Consider the following 20,140-nt stretch of genomic DNA (forward strand, 5'->3'; position numbering starts at 1 on the left):
CGGGGGTGGGCAGGTGGAGGACGGACAGTCCTAGGGGGGGGGGGTGATGGGGGCGGTGGGGGAGGGGAGGGTGGCGCCGGGGGCGATGGGGGTGGTGTGGGGGCGGAACCTGCTGGTGCCAGGTCCCTGAGGGAGACGGTATCCTGGCGGCCATCGGGGAATGCCACATAGGCGTACTGTGGATTTGCGTGGAGCAGGTGCACCCTTTACACCAACGGGTCCGCCTTGTGGAGCCGCACATGTTTACGGAGAAGCACGGTTCCCGGAGCTGTGAGCCAAGTTGGGAGTGATACCCCGAATGTGGACTTCCTGGGGAAGGCAAAAAGGCGTTCATGCGTTGTACTGTTAGTAGCAGTGCAAAGTAATGAGCGAATGGAATGTAGTGCATCAGGGAGGACCTCTTGCCAGCGGGAGGCCGGGAGATTTCTGGACCGTAGGGCCAGCTGGACGGCCCTCCATACCGTCCCATTCTCCCTTTCTACCTGTCCGTTTCCCTGGGGGTTGTAGCTCGTCGTTCTGCTGGAGGTGTAGCTCATCACTCACGAATGAGGATCCCCTGTCACTGTGGATGTAGGCGGGGAAGCCGAATGGGGGCTCGTTGAGTTTGCCAGGGCGATACTTAATCTCGTAGTTATAGGTGGAGAGCTCGATTCTCCACCACAAGATTTTGTCATTTTTGATCTTGCCCCGCTGCGTGTTGTTGAACATGAAGGCTACCGACCGTTGGTCAGTGAGGAGAGTGAATCTCCTGCCAGCCAGGTAATGCCTCCAATGTCGCACAGCCTCAACGATAGCTTGGGCCTCCTTTTCGACGGATGAGTGCCGAATTTCGGAGGCTTGGAGGGTGCGGGAAAAGAATGCCACGGGCCTGCCTGCTTGAGGGGGCGGCAAGGGCGACATCCGATGCGTCGCTTTCTACTTGGAAGGGCAGTGTCTCATCTACAGCGTGCATTGTGGCCTTGGCAATATCAGCTCTGATCCGGGCGAAGGCCTGTTGGGCCTCTGCCGTCAGGGGGAAATGAGTGGACTGTATGAGTGGCGGGCCTTGTCCGCATAGTTTGGGACCCACTGAGCATAATACAAGAAGAACCCCAGGCAGCGTTTGAGGGCCTTGGGGGAGGGGAAGCTCCATGAGGGGCGCATGCGGTCGACTTTGGGCCCCAGAACTCCGTTCTGGACCACGTAGCCGAGGATGGCTAAGCGGTTTGTACGGAACACGCACTTCTCCTTGTTATACGTGAGGTTGAGAAGAGTGGCGGTGCGGAGAAATTTAGCAAGGTTGGCGTCGTGGTCCTGCTGATCATGGCCGCAGATGGTCACATTGTCTAGGTACGGAAACGTGGCCCGCAAGCCGTACCGGTCGACCATTCGGTCCATCTCCCTTTGGAAGACTGAAACCCCATTGGTGACGCCGTAGGGGACCCTAAGGAAGTGATATAGCCAGCCGTCTGCCTCGAAAGCGGTGTATGGCCGGTCTGATTTACGGATGGGGAGCTGGTGGTAAGCGGATTTCAGGTCCAACGTTGAGATGACCCAGTACTGTGCAATCTGGTTAACCATGTCAGATATGCGTGGGAGGGGGTACACGTCAGGCTGCGTGTACCTGTTGATGGTCTGGCTGTAGTCCACGACCATCGATTTTTCTCCCCAGACATAACCACTACCACTTGAGCTTTCCAGGGGCTGTTGCTGGCCTCGATGACTCCCTCCTGAAGCAACCGCTGGACCTCGGACCTGATGAAGGCTTCATCCTGGGTGCTGTACCGTCTGCTCCTGGTGGCAACGGGTTTGCAATCTGGAGTTAGATTGGCAAAGAGGGAAAGAGGAGCAACCTTTAGGGTCGCGAGGCTGCACACAGTGAGGGGTGGTAGGGGTCTGCCAAATTTAAGAGTCAGGCTCTGGAGGTTGCACTGAAAATCCAGGCCAAGGATAAGTGCAGCGCAGAGGTTAGGGAGCATGTAGAGGCGAAAACCGTGGAACTCTACACCTTGGACTGTGAGCGTGACCGTGCAGTACCCCAGGATCGCTACGCGATGGGATCCGGAGGCCAGGGGGATACTTTGATTGGTAGGGTGTACCTCAAGTGAGCAGCGCCTTACCGTATTTGGATGTACAAAGCTCTCGGTGCTCCCAGAGTCTAGTAGGCAGGAGGTCACGTGGCCTTTGACTTTCACGCTGGTGGATGCGTTGGTCAGAGTGTGTGGTCTGGACTGGTCGATTACCATGGATGCGAACCGTGGTTGATCGTCGGGTAGTGAGGCGGCCGCTGCGTCGGGGTCCTGAACCGCCATTGGTCTCTGTGTGCTGCGGGGTGGACAAGATGGCGGCGCCTGGAGGTCCTGGGGGTCACAAAATGGCAGCGCCCATGGAATGCACATCCATGACCCCGGGGGGGGGGGTGCACGACCGCTGTCGCTGAGCGGGCCTGGTGCGGGGGAGAAGATGGCGGCGCCCATTGCTCGCACATGGCCTGGGGAGGAGGGGAGGTTAGCGGTGCCCATTGTCCGTGACCGGGTGGGGGGGGGGGTGGGGTCTGCCGCTGAGCGGGCCTGGCACAATGCTGCGTAGTGGCTCTTCTTCCCGCAGGCCTTACAAAGGGCAGCGCGGGCTGGGCAGCGTTGGCGGGGGTGTCTTTGTTGGCCACAAAAATAGCATTGGGGCCCCCCGGAGATCAGCGGCTGGCGCGTAGCGCAGGCGTACTGGGTGGGTAGCACCCCAGCTGGGGCAGCTGCCTGTGGGGCCCATGAAGCGTAGGAGGAGTGGGCCGCGCGGTTGGAGGCGTAGGACTGTACATTGTGCAGGGCGACCGTCATGGAAAGCGCTCGTGTTTTAGTCTCTGTGAGGTCGCGCGTGGCCCCTTCTAGGAGCCGCTGCCTGATGACATCGGACCCAATCCCAGTTACAAAAGCGTCCCTCATCAGGAGATCTGAGTGCTCCTTAGCTGTAACATCCTGGCAGTCACAGTACCGAACTAGTGGGATCAGGGCCCTCCAGAAGTCCTCGATTAACTCACCAGGTAGTTGAGTACGCGTTGCGAGCGCGTGTCTGGCGAAAAGCGTGTTCATCTTCTGCTCATAGCTCTCTGTGAGTCGAGTCATAGCGTCAGCGTAATTGGGCACATCCTGGATCAGCGGGAAGATTTTAGAGTTGAGTCTGAAGTACAAGATTTGAATCTTCTGAGCCTCTGGAACAGGGGTCGGCGCCGCGTTGATATATGCTTCAAAACAAGCTAGCCAGTGCTGAAAGTCCTTTCTGGCGTCACTTGCGTGTTGATCCAGCTGCAGTCGATCTGGTTTAATCCGGAGGTCCATCTTCTGAATCAGATACTAATAAATTGAGGCACGATCAATTTGGCTGGAGACGAAGTTGAATTCAAACTGAGGCTTTATTAGAATCAGAAGTGTGGCCTCCTACAGCAGCTGACGAAATGGCTGCCAGCTGAAGGCTACGCATATTTATAACCCGGCTCCTGGGCGGAGCTAGCATGCAGGGGCCCAGGTGAACCTGTAGTGCAGGTTCTACCGTACAACCCTTAATATAGGAACAGTGGTTTACCACAGATAGCAGACGGAATGACTGCAGACTCTGGCATCTACAAGGGGGGTTAGTGGTGAGACGGCCAGTCTTCAACAAGATAAACTGGATGAGCTACACAACAGTTGCAAATGTTTAAACCAATTTAAATGAAAAAGCAGTTCCTGATCAAGAGTCTATGTTAATTTAACGTGCTTGCCGGAAAACTTTGAATTGAACTTCCTTCTAATGTCATCATCTGAAACTCTTCACATGTTGAACTACAGCTGATGAAATAATGCATCAGACTACAGTATATGAACACTGAACTTGTACTTCCTCAGCCATTCTGACAGATTATATTATTTTGTGCTCAAAGTAACCATAGTTAATTCAGAGATATATGCCCTCAGTACATTGTGAAACATGCACAAAGTAAAGTATGCAACACAAATAAACAAAGAAATCAAATAAAGGAATTTTATATTAAAGTAGTACAGCTAGAACATCCCCTTGGCTTTGTAAACTGTCAGATGTTGTACCAAATGCAACAGAAATTCATTTTTATTAACTCTTCAGAACCAATGGTTAATTCATCTATGCCCAGTACCTGATGGTGAAAGGAAACAAGCAGAAAAGTAAGCATGGAAGCTGAAGATCTTGGGCCAGGGTTCACCTCCTGTGTGAATCTGCTGTACAGTGTTCCCATGGCGAGCTTACAGACAAACACCAACAATTCTAGATATCTCCGGCAGCACAGAAGCACAACCGCGTTGTGGTTTGGTCTGGCAATCAAGCCACTGATGAAAACCCTCAGAGCAGTGAAGGGATAGAGAGGTATCCAAGGAGGGAGGGGGGGGGGGGGGGGGGGGGGGGGGAAGAGACAGAGAGCACAGACTTTCACTCTACGCAGATAACCTGCTCCTCTACATTTCGAAGCCCCAGACCAGCATGGAAGGGATAATGAAACCCCTGTTGGAGTTCGGAGTTTTCTCAGATTACAAACTTATCCTGGGCAAGAGCTAGATCTTCCCTGTGAACCCACAGAGGGGAGGGTCAGAGCTGGAGGGACGCCGTTTAAGCAAACCGGTCCAAATTCCACTGTCTTGGGATCCAAATAGCCCACAACCAGACACGGATCCACAAATGGAACCTGACAAGTTTGGTGGAGGAAGTCATAAAGGACCTGCAGAGGTGGGGCTCACTCCCACTCCCCCTTGTAGGGAAAATACAGATGATCAAAATGAACGTGCTTCCCAGGTTCCTCTTCCTGTTTAGATGCCTGCCAATCTATATCCCCAAGGTCTTTTTCAACACAGTTGACAAACTAGGGGGGGGGGGGGGGGGGGGGGGGGGTGCATCCACTCTCCCATCTCCTCCCCCCCGACCAAACACTTGAGGAGCCCAGTAGTGGTAGCCACGCCCCGGACATGGTACCAAATGAGGCAACACTTAGGCATAACCAAAATATCCACAATGGCCCCCATCTGCAACAACCACAGGTTCACTCTCGCAATAATGGACGCCACCTTCAAACAGTGGAGACAGGACGAGGGGATTCTGATGGTTAGGGACATGTACACAGACGATAGAGTAGCGACCCTGGGGGAACTCACAGAGAGGTTCCATTTACCAAGAGGAATCGACCTGACATACATTAAGGTCAAACACTTCCTCCGCAAAGACCAATGACGTACCCCCAGCTACCAGGATACTAGCTAGTAGAAGAAATTCTGGACAAGGGCGATTTCGGGACGGGAAACTTTGAGGACATGTACAGGCGACTGTTGGAGGAGGTACGCTCCCCACTGGATGAGACAAGGAAAAAATGGGAGGAGGAACTAGGCACAGAGATGGGGGGAGGCCTCTGTATCGAAGCACTGCATAGGGTGAATGTCACATCCACATACCCAGGGCCGAACCTAATGCAGCTAAAGGTTGTGCACAGAGCACACCTAGCCAGAACTCGAAAGAGTGGGTTCTTTCCCGAGGTGGAGGACAAATGTGAATGGTGCCAGGGAGGCCCCGCCAACCACATCCACATGTTCTGGACTTGCCGGAAACTTGTCGGGCACTGGATGACCTTCTTTAAGGGCATGTCTAGGGTTGTGGGAGTGAGGGTGCAGCCGTACCCAAAAATGCAGTCTTTGGGGTATTAGATCAGCCAGAACTCTTAATGGGGAGGGGGGCCAACACCCTAGCCTTTGCTTCCCTGATCGCCAGAAGTATCCTGCTCGCCTGGGGATTGGCAGCACCACCCAAAGCTGCAGACTGGCTGTCTGACCTGATTGAATTTCTCAGGCTGGAGAAAATAAAATTTGTCATCCATGGATCGAAAGCGGGTTTCGACAGGACATGGAAGCCATTCACCAACTTATCTCAAGACCTTTTTGTAGCCAGCAACGAGTAAAGGGGGGGGGGGGGGGGGGGGATACCGACAAGCAACGGGACAAAGTGGAAAAGGGTGTGGTGGGGGGGCGAAGGCACGCAAAGAGAATGTGAGGGACAAGGGATAAAGCCACAGGGGACTGGTCTGAGGGCAATCTAAAGCCCAAACCAAACTTGTAAATACGTGCTCTGGCCATATTGGGGATTGTAACATGCGTAGGACAGCTAAAGGGGTGGGGGGGGGGGGGGGCACAGCCACAGTTAGTAGACTTGTCATTGTACATATTGGTTCCTATTTCCCTTCTTATTGTGACAGGGTCAAGTGGGGCTGGAATTGACCATGCACTAGCCTATGGTGTCATAACACAGGTTAAAAAAAAACATTTGCACCAGCATATGAAGCAAAGAGCAAAAATTCTACGACAAACTGGGAACAATATCCTGTAATCGTTCACAATTTTCGTTCACTGTTTTAATTTTTTTTCCCATTCCTTTACCTCTGGAAAATCAGTGTCGTCAAAATTTGAGGACTGGAACAGTCCAACCAATAGATTTGATGGATAATTTCATACTTTTGCATGGCCATCCAGGAGCAAAATCCAAACCCTTCCAAATGATTCTTCCGAATTGGTCTGGGGAGGAAAATTCTCACCAGTAAGGTTTGCTAGACCTTTGTTTCTATTTTGAAAAGCATTTAGAACAACAAGGCTGCAAAGGCATTTAACACTTAGCAGATATCAGATAACCTGAGCTACACGCTGTTCAATTTAATCCTCTGACTGACAACATGGTTCAGTCTCTAGAGTAGCTTGGGGAAAGTGTAATGTATGATGCTGGATACTGAAAAAACCCTCACTAGCAAGTCTGAAAGATGCAACATCGTCAATTTAAAAGGGCAGAATTTTTCAGATAGTTGTACAGTGTGTGTGTTCAATGAACCCATTTGTATAATATCTTCAGTTTACTTCAGCTGTTAGAATACCAAAGTTGGAAAAGATTTGATATTACACAAAATAATACAGCAGAGAGAAGCGCCTTTTGGTCCCTTGCGCCCATGCCAGTGCTTTGAAAGAGCTATACAATTAGTCTCACTCCCCTGCTCTTTTCCCATCGTTCTGCAATTCTTTTCATTACATTTTTGTCCAATTCTCCTACGAAAGTGATCATTTGAAAATGTGTCGTTTTAGGCGGTGTATTCCATATCATAACTTGCTGCAGGAAAACTTGCCAAATTCTTTGGTCAATTACCTCAAATCTGCAGCTGCTAACTACTGATCCATCAGTCACTGAAAGCAGTTACTCTTTATTTGCTCAATCAGAATACTTCTTGAATTTGAATGTTTTTTTATTCATTCAACGGACGTTGGCTTCGCTGACTAGTCCAGCATTCAATGTTCATTCCTAATTGCCCTTTAAGAAGTGATGGTGAGCTGCCTTCTTGAACTGCTGCAGTCCATGTGGTGTACATGACAACCAACCCTGCTATTAGGGAAGGAGTTCCAGGATATTGACCCAGCGACAGTGAAGACAATATGTTTTCAAGTCAGGATGGTGCAGTGGCTTGGAGGGGAACTTCCAGGTGGTGGTTTTCCCATGTATTTGTTGTCCTTGTCCTTCTATATGGTAGTGGTCATGGGTTTGGAAGGTTTGTCTGAGGAGCCTTGGTGAGTTCCTTCAGTGCATCTTGTAGATGGTACATAGTGGGGCTACTGTACTTCAGTGGTGGAAAGAGTGAATGTTTGTGGATGGGAAGGGATGATTTTTAATACCTCTGAAATTGTTACTTTACCTTCTCTACGCTAAGAAGAAAAATCTCAAAACAACTCTGGTCTCTCCACTTAATTGCAATCCTGCATCCCTTTAGCATTCCAATCAATCTCCTCTGCATTTTCTTCAAGAACTTGACATACTTTCTTATATCCTTTCTGAAGTGTGGTGTCCAGAATTGGACAATACGGTTGGGATTCTCCGCTCCCGGGACTAAGTGCCCGCGCCGTCGTGAACGCAGTTGCGTTTCACGACAGCGCGAACAGGGCCCGGGCACGACCTATTCTGGCCCCCATAGGGCGCCAGTACGGCGCTGGAGCGGTTCACGCGCTCCAGCCTCCTTACACGGTGCCACATGGGCGCCGCACCAACCCACGCACGTGCAGTTGGGGCAGCTCATTCCTGCGCATGTGCAGTTGGGCCACGCCATCCTGCGCATGCGCGGGGAACTTCTTATGCACGCCGGCCCGTCACCAACATGGCGCCGGGGTTCTGAGGCCGGCCGCGGAAGGAGGTAGGCCCCCGGGGGGGGGGGGGGGGGGGGAGGCCGGCCGGCCGATCGGTGGGCCCCGATCGCGGGCCAGACCCCATCGGAGGCCCCCCGGTGAAGGAGCTCCCCCACCCACCGGCCGTCCCCCCAGCATTCCCGCACAGTTCCCGCCGGCAGCGACAAGGGGTGAACGGCACCGGAGGGACTGTCATTTCTTTCGCCGGCCGTTCAGCCCATCCGGGCCGGAGAATCGGCGCTTGTCGTTTGCGCCGATTCTCCGAGCGGCCCGGTGCGATTCTCGCGGTGCTGGTTTTGGGGGGGTGGAAGAATCACGTGCGGGTATCGGGGCAGCGTGGCGCGACTCACGCGGCGCCCCGGCGATTCTCCCACCCAGCATGGGGGGGGGAATACCGCCCAACATTTCAGCTGGGCCCCGGCAGGTTATGTATAAAAGCTTTATCTCAACACCTTTGCTTTTGTACTGTGCCCTTGTTTGTAAAGCCAAAGATATAGATTTTTGTTTTAAAAACAGCCACTGCCTTCTCAGCTTGGTCTGTCACCTACAAAGATTTGAGTATGCACACCCCACGTCTCTCTCCTCTTCACCCTTTGAAATTATATCAGTTAGTTCTTATCACCTTTCCTAATTTTTCCTGCCAAAATGCATTGCAATGTGTCTGCCTATTTCATCAATCTGTTTATGTGATCCAGAAGTCTCATGATTTTAGTTTTGTGTAATCTGCAAATACTGAAATGATGCACTTTATACCTAATTCCAAAAGAGCCAATGATTTGAGTACGAATTATACACTTCCCTCCAGTATGTAAAACAACCATTCACTCCCCGCTTTCTGTAAGTCAATTTTGTATCCAGCATGCTACTGCCCCTTTAATCCGATGAGCTTCAATTCTGTTAAAAGTAACATGTAATTAATAATAATAATAATAATAATAATAATAATAATAATAATCGCCTATTGTCGCAAGTCGGCTTCAATGAACTTACTGTGAAAAGCCCCTAGTCGCCACATTCCGGCGCCTGTTCGGAAGGCCAGTACGGGAATTGAACCCGCGCTGCTGGCATTGTTCTGCATTACAAGCCAGCTGTTTAGCCAACTGTGCTAAACCAGCCCCTATTTGACTTGTTAGCAATCACCATTTCGGGACTACATACAGGCAACATGAGCCACATTACCTTCATCAATCCTCTCCATTACTTCATCAATGATTTACTTTTACCAAATCAGTGCTGACATCTATTTATTCATATTTTTCCAAGCAGGACTTAATTTTGTCTCAGACTAAGGCTTTACAGGTTTCTCCACCATTCGGCTGATGGGCATGTGGACTGAGACCGTTGGTTCAGTATGTACGATGTCAACTAGCTGAACAACTAAATTCCAACCAGAAAGCCATGAGTTCATAGCCCAGAGTTCTTGTCTCAGTTGGACTAAGTAATTGAATGAGTGCAAAAATGAGCTATTGCACTTCGGAGATTTTGTTTGCATCTGACCTACTGACACTTGGAGACAGAGCAGGTTTTCTTTCCACTGGTCTAGAAAGAAAACTACTTCTACTTGCAAAGTGTTTTATTATACATCAGAACATACCAAAGCACTTAATGTGAACTACATTAAAGTGCAATCACTGTTATGGAGGTAAATATGATTGCTAATTTGTATGCACCAAACTCCTGTAGACACCAATGAAATAAATAACCAGTCATACTTTTCTGGCAGTGATCACTGAGGGTGAAACACAGATTCAAGTGATTTTGTGAGGTTACAAGGCCTCGCATACAACAAAGCGTTGAAATTCAAAGAGGGGAAAAAGTCATGGGATAATTACTGTTTGACATTTGTTTGTTTTACTGACGGTAGAAATCTTGGTGAACGACAAACTTTATTTTTGCTACGTGTTAAAGAAGAAATGATACAATCGGGAAATAAGACAAATCGCGAAATAAGACCATCAGCACACCTGAAATTCAATCCAACTTGTGGATCAAGCATAATTTATACATTCAGCAACTTTTGAGAGATATGGTAAAATGTGACTTTCCTAAATAAACATGATATCGCAATCACATTGGGCAATTCTGCTTGAGGTATTTCAGATAGTTAGATAATTAATCAAACCTGAACACATTGATAAGTCTTTCCTCAGCTTGCTGACACAAAGCATCCTGCTGTTTTATTCCACATTACTCACTTGACAGTTCTTTTCAACCTGAAGTAATTATTGCAACAATGACCCAAGGGTTATCAGTGGTAAGTAAACGATCTTTGCTTCCTACCAAAAGCAATAAAAACATTTTTCATGCATATAGTGTGGAATCATATAAATGACAACATGGGGATCTTTTACATCTGGGTGAGCAATTCAACTTGAACCTGCATTTTCAGCCCATTTTTTTGCTTTCACTGCATTCCTTTGAATTCTTCCTCTTCAAATATTTGCACATGGGCTGTTTTTTCTTATGATTTCGTCCAAATGTAGGAAAAAAGTAACAGGACATTGGTCACCATCAGTGCCTGAAAATGGTTTGCGATGAATCAGGTTTGAATGACTCATTTTACATCTATTCTAGTTAAGAAAAGTAATCTTATCAACATCGCATAAGAGACACATTAAATCTTCTTGTAAAAGTCAAGAAGAAAAACTCACCTCTGTTATGTGAGGATTAGGGTTAAATCCACACTGCTTGCACACTACTGATCGACACTGAGTGCAGGTGTTGAAGTTTGGCTGTTTCGGAGAGGAGTTCAGCTCTGTCGTTGCACAAATAGGACATAGAGTACTGCTCGGCATTGGAGCTATCTGTGGTACTGAATAAGGAGAGGTTGGAGCACTGCCTCTATCTGGGGATGCAGAATGGGACCTTTCTCCTCTTTTTGTACTTGTATCAACTTGGAGAGTCCGCCTCTGTTCTTGCTGCAAGTTTTGTTGTGTAGAGCAACCTTGATTCTGCATTCTTCTTGCACTTTCATTGCTGGGAACAGTCTGTCGGGGGGTTCCAATCTTTGCATCAGGCTGACCGAGGTGATCCCTCTGGTGTGGTCTTGCGCTATAAAATGAAAGACATGTCTCAGTCTAATTATCACCATTATTCAAACAGGAAGCAAACCAACCACCACAGTAAGAGGAAGAAAAAAAAATGAAATCATTCTTTATTTGGACAAGGAGCACTTCCCTTGCAACTTGAAATGGCTATCCATGATTGAGGTTACATGTATATACTTTAGAAAATAATTGCGCTTAAGTAGTTTCAGTGGAAGAATTCAAGTCTGATGATTACGTTCTAGTGCATTGTTTGAGGAACTTCCATTCAAGTGGAATAAAAATTAACTTAATTCCACCACTGAAATTTAGAAAGGAAGAAATGATACAAGAATCAAAAGAATGAAATAAGCATCACTATTTCAAGGCCAAAATTACATTAAGCAAATTGACAACATAGAAATGATTCTACAAACGTTCCCATCTCAAGTGATATAAACATTATTTGGTCTCAAATGACCTAAAAATACAAGTTCACCAAAGGTTTACATTCATGGATCTATCTGCAGTAAGTGCTTCTCAACCACTATCAATTTTCTTTTCCTTCTTTTGTGGAACTGGGACTGGTTGGATATATCTTCCAAAGAGATAGCACAAGCACAAGGGCTAAATAGCCTCTTTCTGTGCTTTATCATTCTACAAACTGAACATGTAGGCTACACCCTGTTCAGGAAATACCATTCTTGGTCAGCTGAAACAAATGCAGAAGGTTAGTCACATGGTTTCCCATTGGGAAAGCAAAACCTTGCTCTTAGACACCATCTAATATCAGCATCAACACGGTGAGCTTATGTTAGGCAGTCAAGAATGTAAACATGCAACCAACCGTGCCAAGATTCAGGGTTTAGTCTGGGTGCTGTGAAGTTAAGGCAATATCACTAGATGGCAAAATTAGTTTGTATTCCCTCGTGCAATTATTAACCAGTAACTACTGCTGGAATTTTAATGGTGATGTCAGACGGAAGCATCCACCAAAGCTCAGACTAGGAATGAATATATTTTATGAATCTCCTGGATCTCGTCATGCATCTGTAAATGGTCAACTCAAAAATGGCATCAGTAAAGAGAGGAATGATCCAAGTTATGATTCTTCCACAGTCAAAGAGAAGGAAAAAGGTAAATGAGCTCACACGTAAAGAACAGTTGTTTTGATGCAGTGCCAGGGGTATCACTATTTACTGATTGATACCCGACATGATATGTGACTTTCAGGAGAGGGAAAGGAATAAAAGCCCAAAGCAAGTGGCTACGTTGCGTACACAGTTACAAAAAGTTACAATTTTGATTTCAATGCACTCAAATTCTACTTCAAATTTCAAGAAATAACTTAATTTATAACAATTGCTTCATGTTTTCCACAACTTTGTATTAAACTACTAACCATGTTCCTCTACTTTGATAATTATCAAACAGAAAACTGCTAATTAATATTCTGATGCAAAGCCTACTGTAAAACATGGTGTAGTTTTAAAGTTAAACGTTTATTTCAGCTTAATCTAACTAGGATGAGGTGGTGAGGTCTACAAGACAACAAGGAGAGGATCAGGTACCACAGGTCCAAGGAAATCTCAAGCCTCAGACCTCAAACTTAGGTTCTCCCATAGATACTCAGGCCACCCTGGTCCTCAGTGAAGCTTCAACAGCAACAAAAACAGCCAGAGAGGGAGACCCATACCAGGAGAAAAGATTGACGTGGCCCAAGGGGAGAGTCAGGATAACGTGCAGTCTGCCTGGGCCTAAAAAGAAAATGGTATGGATGCTCTGAAACCAATTTAAAGGGGAAAAAAAATCTGCTTCCTCACAGTAAGGACAAACTAACCCTATTGGGGAATTTTCTCTCTCTCTTCTACCCCCCACCACCACCTCCCCCCGCCCCCCACAAGATTGTCAGACAACATAAGACGCAGATACATTTAGGATAAAGAATAAAGACTGTGCACAAATCCTGCATTCTACATTAATCTTAACGTGATATGTGGGGTCAATTAGCTGGTTTGTGATACGGAGTGACACTAACAGCGACTGATGTTATTCATGAAGGACCCGCCTTCTCAATTTTGGCCCTTGCCTGAGGTGTGGTGACCCTCAGGTTAAATCACCACCAGTCAGCTCTCTTTCTGAAAGGTGAGATCAGCCTATGAGACTATGACAAATGTCATTTTCATAAACATGGTATGAACATTTTAAATCAGAACAATCAATGGTACAGGCCATCACACCCACATTATTCCTTTCCCTGTAAAGAGAAAAAAACTGCCATCAGCAAGCAGACAACATGATCAGCAGAGTCGAAGATAATAACTGAGATGCAGAAGTGCATTGCAATTCTCAGGATAAAGATTTCTTCACTGCGCACAAAGAAAGCCAAGGTCAAGGGCAGGATCAGGATCAATGAACACTGTTCAGGATCTCTCAAGAACTCCAGCGACTAAAGCACAAGACACCATTACTTCCACCATGCCATCTCATGAGAACCCAGGCAGTCAACAACCTAGGCTTTGACCAGCCCGGTCACCTCCAACCCTCACAACCAATATTCAAAACAGGGCAACACAGAACCAGTGGTTGGAAGTCTATACCAACCCCAGGCCTTGAACACAGGATTAGATGTGCTCCATCAAATTTAATTTGCCCACCCTCTAGATCAAGATTCCGTGGCACGCAATTCTCTAACTCCACTGGGAACTTCGCTACCGCCTCATCTCAAGGACCGTGCTCAGCACTACTCTCTTGTTCCTCCTCTTTCTCTCCTGACTCCTTCAGGATCGAGGATAGGCCATGCAGCAGGAACCCAACCATACAGTGACAGGCTCCCACGAGGGACAATGTTCTCTCTATTGTAAGAACCTCCTCATGCACCTCCATTACCTCCATAACAACATCGTGCAAGTCTTGGAATTGGGCCTGGGCAACCTGTGCCACAAAGCTCAGATTTCCTGCCAAAACAGCATCCTTGTTGGCAGCCATCACCCGTTGATGCACACCGCACTATCAGGGCAAGAGCCCGCTCGAAAGCTACTGTGCCACTGAAGGCAAGGCCCCAGCTGAACTCTGCCCAACCACCACGAGCAAGTGGAAATTTAAACATTATCAAAATAGTTGCCATGCAATGCTATCATATCCTTTCTCTGCAAGCCTACATATCCTCTCTCCAGAACCATCTCCTCCTTTATTTAATTTAAAGCCCCCTCTAGTTCCCTCGTTATGTGATTTGCAAGAACATTGACCCCAGCACTTTGCAGATGTAGGCTACCCCAACAATACAGCCCCCACTTTCCCCAGTCCTGATGCTAGTGCCCCACGATCGAAACACATTTCTCCAACACCAGTCTTGGAGCCACATATTCATCTCCATAATGTTTTTATTCTCTATGCCAATCTGCGTGCGGCTTAGGTAATAATCCAAAGATTGTAGCTTTGGAGGTTCTGTTGTTTGATTTAGATCTTCAAACTCTCTATGCAGAACCTCTTTCTTTAATATATCTATGTCGTTGGTACCTACATGGACCAAGACAACAATATCTTCATGCAACTCTCCCTCCCTGGTGTGACGCAGTGTCCGCAGCTCAGCGTCCAGCTCAATGACTGAGCTGAAGTTCCTCAAGCTGGTCCTTACTATCATCCAGGGACTTGTGCAAAAATTAGGGGAGTTATCAGTGATGACTCCTTCTCACTTCAGCTGATGAATCAGTACTCCTCCATGATGAATACCAATTGGAAGAATCGCTGAAGGAGGCAAGGGCAATGTCCATCACCAAGACTGGCTTGGTTGTACCACTAATGACCGAGTTGGCCAAGTCCTGAGGGAAAGAGCTGCTAGGCTGTGTCAGCGCCAGAGAACAAGGAAACTTCCTCATCCTCACCAATTTATCTGTCGCATGACAGTATCAATAAGAGTAACCACGACATGGTCCTCCTGGAGACAAAGTTCCATCTTCATATCGAGGATACCCTCCATCATGTTGTTTAGCATTACCACGCTCCTAAATGGGATCCTTAAAACAGATCTAGCAACTCAAAACTGGGTATCCATGAAGTACTGTGGGCCATCAGCAGCAAAATTGTATTCAACCACAATCTGTAACCTTGTGATATCAATGTCATCAAAGTGGGGGTTCAACCATGGTTCAATGAAGAGAGCAAGAGAATGTGCTAGGAGCAGCACCAGATATACCTAAAAATAAGGACAATAATTATCTCAAGGATGTTGCTACTACAAGAGCAGGTCAGAGGCTTGGAATTCTGCAGAGAAGAACTCACCTCCTGACTCCCCAAATTATGCCCACCATCTACAGCTCACAAGTGAGGAGTGAGGAATATTCTCCACTTACCTGGTTGAGAGGAGTTCAAAAGAAAATTCAATGAAGTGACAACACAGACTAGTCAGGTATGCCAAATAGTGGAAGCGCATGCAAGGGAGATAGCTGAGCAACCTCACAACCAACATATTAGATCTAAGCTCTGCAGTCCTGCCACATCCAGATGTGGATGATGATAGACAAATAAACAACTAACTGGAGGTGGCAACTCCACAAATATCCCCATCCTCAATAATGGGGGAGACCAGCACTTCAAGACTTTTGCAAAAATCTTCAGCCAAAAGTGCCAGGTGGATGATCCATCTCGCCCTCCTCAGGGGGTCCCCAGCATCACAAATGACAGTCTTCAGACAATTCAATTCACTCCACATGATATCAAGAAATGGCTGAAGGCAATGGATACTGTCACAGCTGCAGGCCTTTACAACATTCCAGCAGTTGTACTGAAGACTCATGCTCCAGAATTAGACAAGCAGCTCAAGTACAGGTACAACTCGGTCATCTACCCAACAATTGCCCAGGTATGTCCGGTCCACAAAAAGCAGGGCACATTCTACCTGGCCAATTACTGCTCCATCAGTCTACCCTCGATCAAAGAGATGGAAGGTGTAATTGACAGTGTTAACAAGCAGTACTTACACACGAATAACCTACTTTTGCAGAAATTAGAAGGGACTTGGCTGAGGTGGACTGGCCAGCACTGCTAGAGGATAAATCAGTGGAAAACCAATTGTAAGCCCAAAAAGTGAGATTCTAAATGTACAAAGCAGATATGTCCCCTCCAAAAATAAGAGTGGTACTGCCAAGTCTACACCCCCCTAGAGGAATACAGGGGAAGATCAAACAGAAAATGAAAGCATACGATAGGCACAAAGAACAAAGCAATGAAGATAGCCTAGACATGTATTGGAACTGCAGGGACGAAGTAAAAAAGGAAATCAAAGAGAGGCCATGAAAAAAGATGAGCAAGTTAAGGAAAACTCAAAGATGTTTTGTTTTACCAATATATTCATGGTAAAAGGTTAGTTAAGGAAAATGTGGGACCTATCGGAGATGAAGAACGGAGCTTGTGTGTAAATGCTGAGGCTGTGGGAAGGGTTTTAAATGAATATTTTGTCTTCCGGTTTGCAAAGGAAATGGATAATGCAGATATAGTAGTCAAGGAGGAACACTGAGATATTGAATGCGGCAATCATAAAAAGAGAGGAAGTACTCAAATAGTTGGAATCCTTGAAAGTTGATAAGTCGCCAGGGCAAGATGGATTGTTTCCAAGGCTACTGAAGAAGGTCAGGGAGGAGATACAAGATGTTCTGAGGATGATTTTCCAATCCTCACAAGATACAGCGAGGTACTGGAGAAATGCAAACAAGATTCCATTGTTTAAAAATAGATTGAGGGAAATGCCAAACAATTATAGGCCAGTTAGTTTTAGGTTGATGGTGGGCAAATTAGTAGAATTAATCCCGAGAGATAGAATTAACTGTCACATAGAAAGACATGGACTAATTAGGGATAATGTGGGGATGCCGGCATTGGTCTGGGATGGGCACAGTAAGAAGTCTAACAACACCAGGTTAAAGTCCAACAGGTTTCTTTGGAATCACTAGCTTTCGGAGCACAGCTCCTTCATCACCTGTGCTCCGAAAGCTAGTGATTCCAAATAAACCTGCTGGACTTTAACCTGGTATTGTAAGACTTCTTACTGTAATCAAGGATATAGTCAGCATGGATTTGTTAAAAGAAGGTCCTGTCTCACAAATGTTATTCAATTCTTTGAGGAAGTGATAAGAGCGGTTGTTGTAGGTTGTGCAGTGCATGTTGTGCACATGGATTTTAGCAAGGCGTTTTTCAAAGTCTCACATGGCAGATTGATTAAAAAAGTAAAAGCCCATACGATACAGAGAAATGTGGCAAACTGGATAAAAAGTTGGTAACAAAAACAAATGGTAATGGTCGATGGCTGCCCTTGCAATTGGAAAGTTGTTTCAAGTGGTGTTCCACAGGGCTTGGTGTTCGGATCCTTACTGCTGTGTTATATGTTAATAATTTGGACATGAACATGGGGGGCATAATTAGGAAATGTTCAGATGATGTAAAGATTGGTCAAGTGGTGGACAGTGTAGAGGAGAGCTATCATCTCCAAAATGATATAGATGGGTTAGCGGAGTGGGCAACAAAATGGCAAATGGAATTTAACACCGAGAAGTGTGAGGTCATGCATTTTGAGAGGTCAGAATAAATGGGAATATAGTAAGATGAGTAGTTGAAGTGAGAAAGCTTGGCATACAGATGCCCTAAAGACAGCAGTTCAAGTAGATGAGGGAGAACTTTTTTACGTAAAGGGTAGTGGGAGTTTGGAATTCACTGCCTGAGAGGCAGAGATCCTAAATTCCTTTGAAAAGTACCTGGATCTGTACCTTAAATGCTGTAACTACAGGGCTCTGGACTGGGTACAGGAAGATGGGATTGGAAAGGGCACCTGGATGTCCTCAGGCTGGCATGGACAAGATGGCCGAAATGGTCTCCTTCTGTGCTATAACTTTTCCATGGTTCTACTCACTGATGCTTAATTTGGGTTCCACCAGGACGTCTCAGCTCCTGGCCTCCTCCCAACCTTGGTTCCAGCATAGACAAAAGAGCTGAATTCAAAAGGCAAGGTGACAGTGACTGCCCCTGACTTCAAGGCAGCATTTGACCGAGCATGTCATTAAGTAGCCCTTGCAAAACTGAAGTCAATGGGAATCAGGGGCAAACACTGCACTGGTTGGAGTCATACCTTTTTTCAAAAAATGTATTTTATTACAAACATGTATCAAAACAGGTTACAACGAATAAACACCCGGGAAACATACTTCCCAACAATCAATTATACAGTCTGTACAGATTTTCCCCCTTTTTAACTCCCCTCCCCCCCCCCCCCCCCCCGTGACGAACAGCCCCCTCAAACACAGTCACAAACAGCCCCCCACCTTTCCACAAGCCCTCTGAAGAGCCCCTTAACTCACACTTTATCGTCTCTAATCGCAGGAAGTCGTACAGGTCATCCAACCAAGCAGCCTCCGGTGGCGATGCCGACCGCCACTCCAGCAAAATTCGCCACCGTGCAATCATAGAGACGAAGGCCACAACATTGGCCTTCCTACTCTCCATGAGCTCCAGCATCTCTGAAACCCTAAATGTTGGCACCAAAGGCCACCTCCTCCTCCACTACCCTGGCTAGGACCGTGAACACTCCTGCCCAGAATCTGCCCAATTTTTCACAACCCCAAAACATGTACTCCCCCTCGGCAGCTCTAACCTCTTCTTTAGCTCCTCCAGACTAGCGAACCCTTCCTCCAAATATAGATCCCTCACCTTGACCAGCCCCACTTCCCTCCACCTCCTGTATACACTATCCATTCGCCCCGGCTCAAACCCATGATTCTGGCACAGCGGCGTTAGCACCGACATCCCTTCCACCGTAACATGCCTGCTCAACTGATTCGGCGTTAGCACCGACATCCCTTCCACCCTAAAATGCCTGCTCAACTGATTCCATATCTTCACCGTGGACTGCATTGGAGTCGTACCGAGCACAAACCAAGATGTCTGTAGTTGTTGGAGGTCAATTATTTCCGTCCTAGGGCATCACAGCAGAAGTTCCCCAGGGTAGTGTCCTCAGCCCAACCATCTTCAGTTGCTTCATAAATGACTTTCCCCCCATCGTAAGATCAGAAGTGGGAATATTTGCTGATTACTGCACAACATTTGATTCTATTTTATGACTTCACAGATACTGAAGCAGTCCATGTTCATACACAACAATGTTTGAACAGCCTTCAGGCATGAGCTGAGAAGTGACAGTAACATTCGCACCATAAAGGTGTCAGGCAATGACCATCTCCAACAAGAGAGAATCTAACCATTTCCCCTTGATACTCAAATGGCATTGTCTTTGCAGAATTTCCTACCATCAGCATTCCTGGGGGCTTGCCATTGACCAGAAACTGAACTGGACCAGCCATATAAATACTATGGCTACAAGCAGGTCAGAGGCTGGAAATTCTGTGGTAAGTGACTCACTTCCTGACTCCCAAAGTCTGTATCCCATCCATGAAGGCACAAGTCAGAAGTATGATGGAATAATCCTCACCTGACTGGATTAATGCAGCTCCAACAATACTCAAGACGCTCAAGGCCATTCAGGATAAAGCACCACTTTCACTCCATCCACTGGCAACAATGTGTACTATCAACTCAATACACCATAGTAGATTTACCAGGACTCCTTCATAGCACCCTCCAAATCCATGACCTCTACTACCATCTACAAACGTCATTCCTTCACCATCACCAAGGCAAACACCTAAAATTCCCTCCCATAGCACTGTGGGTGTAGCCTACAACACACTGCAGCTGTTCGAGAAGACATCTCATGACCACCTTCTCAAGGGCAAAAGGGGTGGACAATAAATTCTGGCCATGCCAGTGACACCCACATCCCAAAAACATATTTAAAAAGACAAACTATTTCTGTTGGTGGTGGGTTCTTGGACTAGAGGGCATAATCTAAAAATTAGATCCAGACGTTTCAGATGTGATATTAGGAAATACTTATACATC

General features: G+C 46.8%; 1 protein-coding gene across 1 annotated transcript in view; it reads right to left on the minus strand.

Moving 5' to 3' along the window:
• Positions 1-20,140, minus strand: part of bsnb (bassoon (presynaptic cytomatrix protein) b) — a 766,513-nt gene that overhangs the window by 707,081 nt on the left and 39,292 nt on the right. Inside the window, exon 2 of the mRNA XM_072472164.1 lies at positions 10,826-11,225. Within this exon, the coding sequence (XP_072328265.1) occupies positions 10,826-11,225 (400 nt within the window). The remainder of the gene's footprint in view (positions 1-10,825; positions 11,226-20,140) is intronic.

Source organism: Scyliorhinus torazame, chromosome 13 (assembly GCF_047496885.1).
Source record: "Scyliorhinus torazame isolate Kashiwa2021f chromosome 13, sScyTor2.1, whole genome shotgun sequence".
Taxonomy (NCBI): domain Eukaryota; kingdom Metazoa; phylum Chordata; class Chondrichthyes; order Carcharhiniformes; family Scyliorhinidae; genus Scyliorhinus; species Scyliorhinus torazame.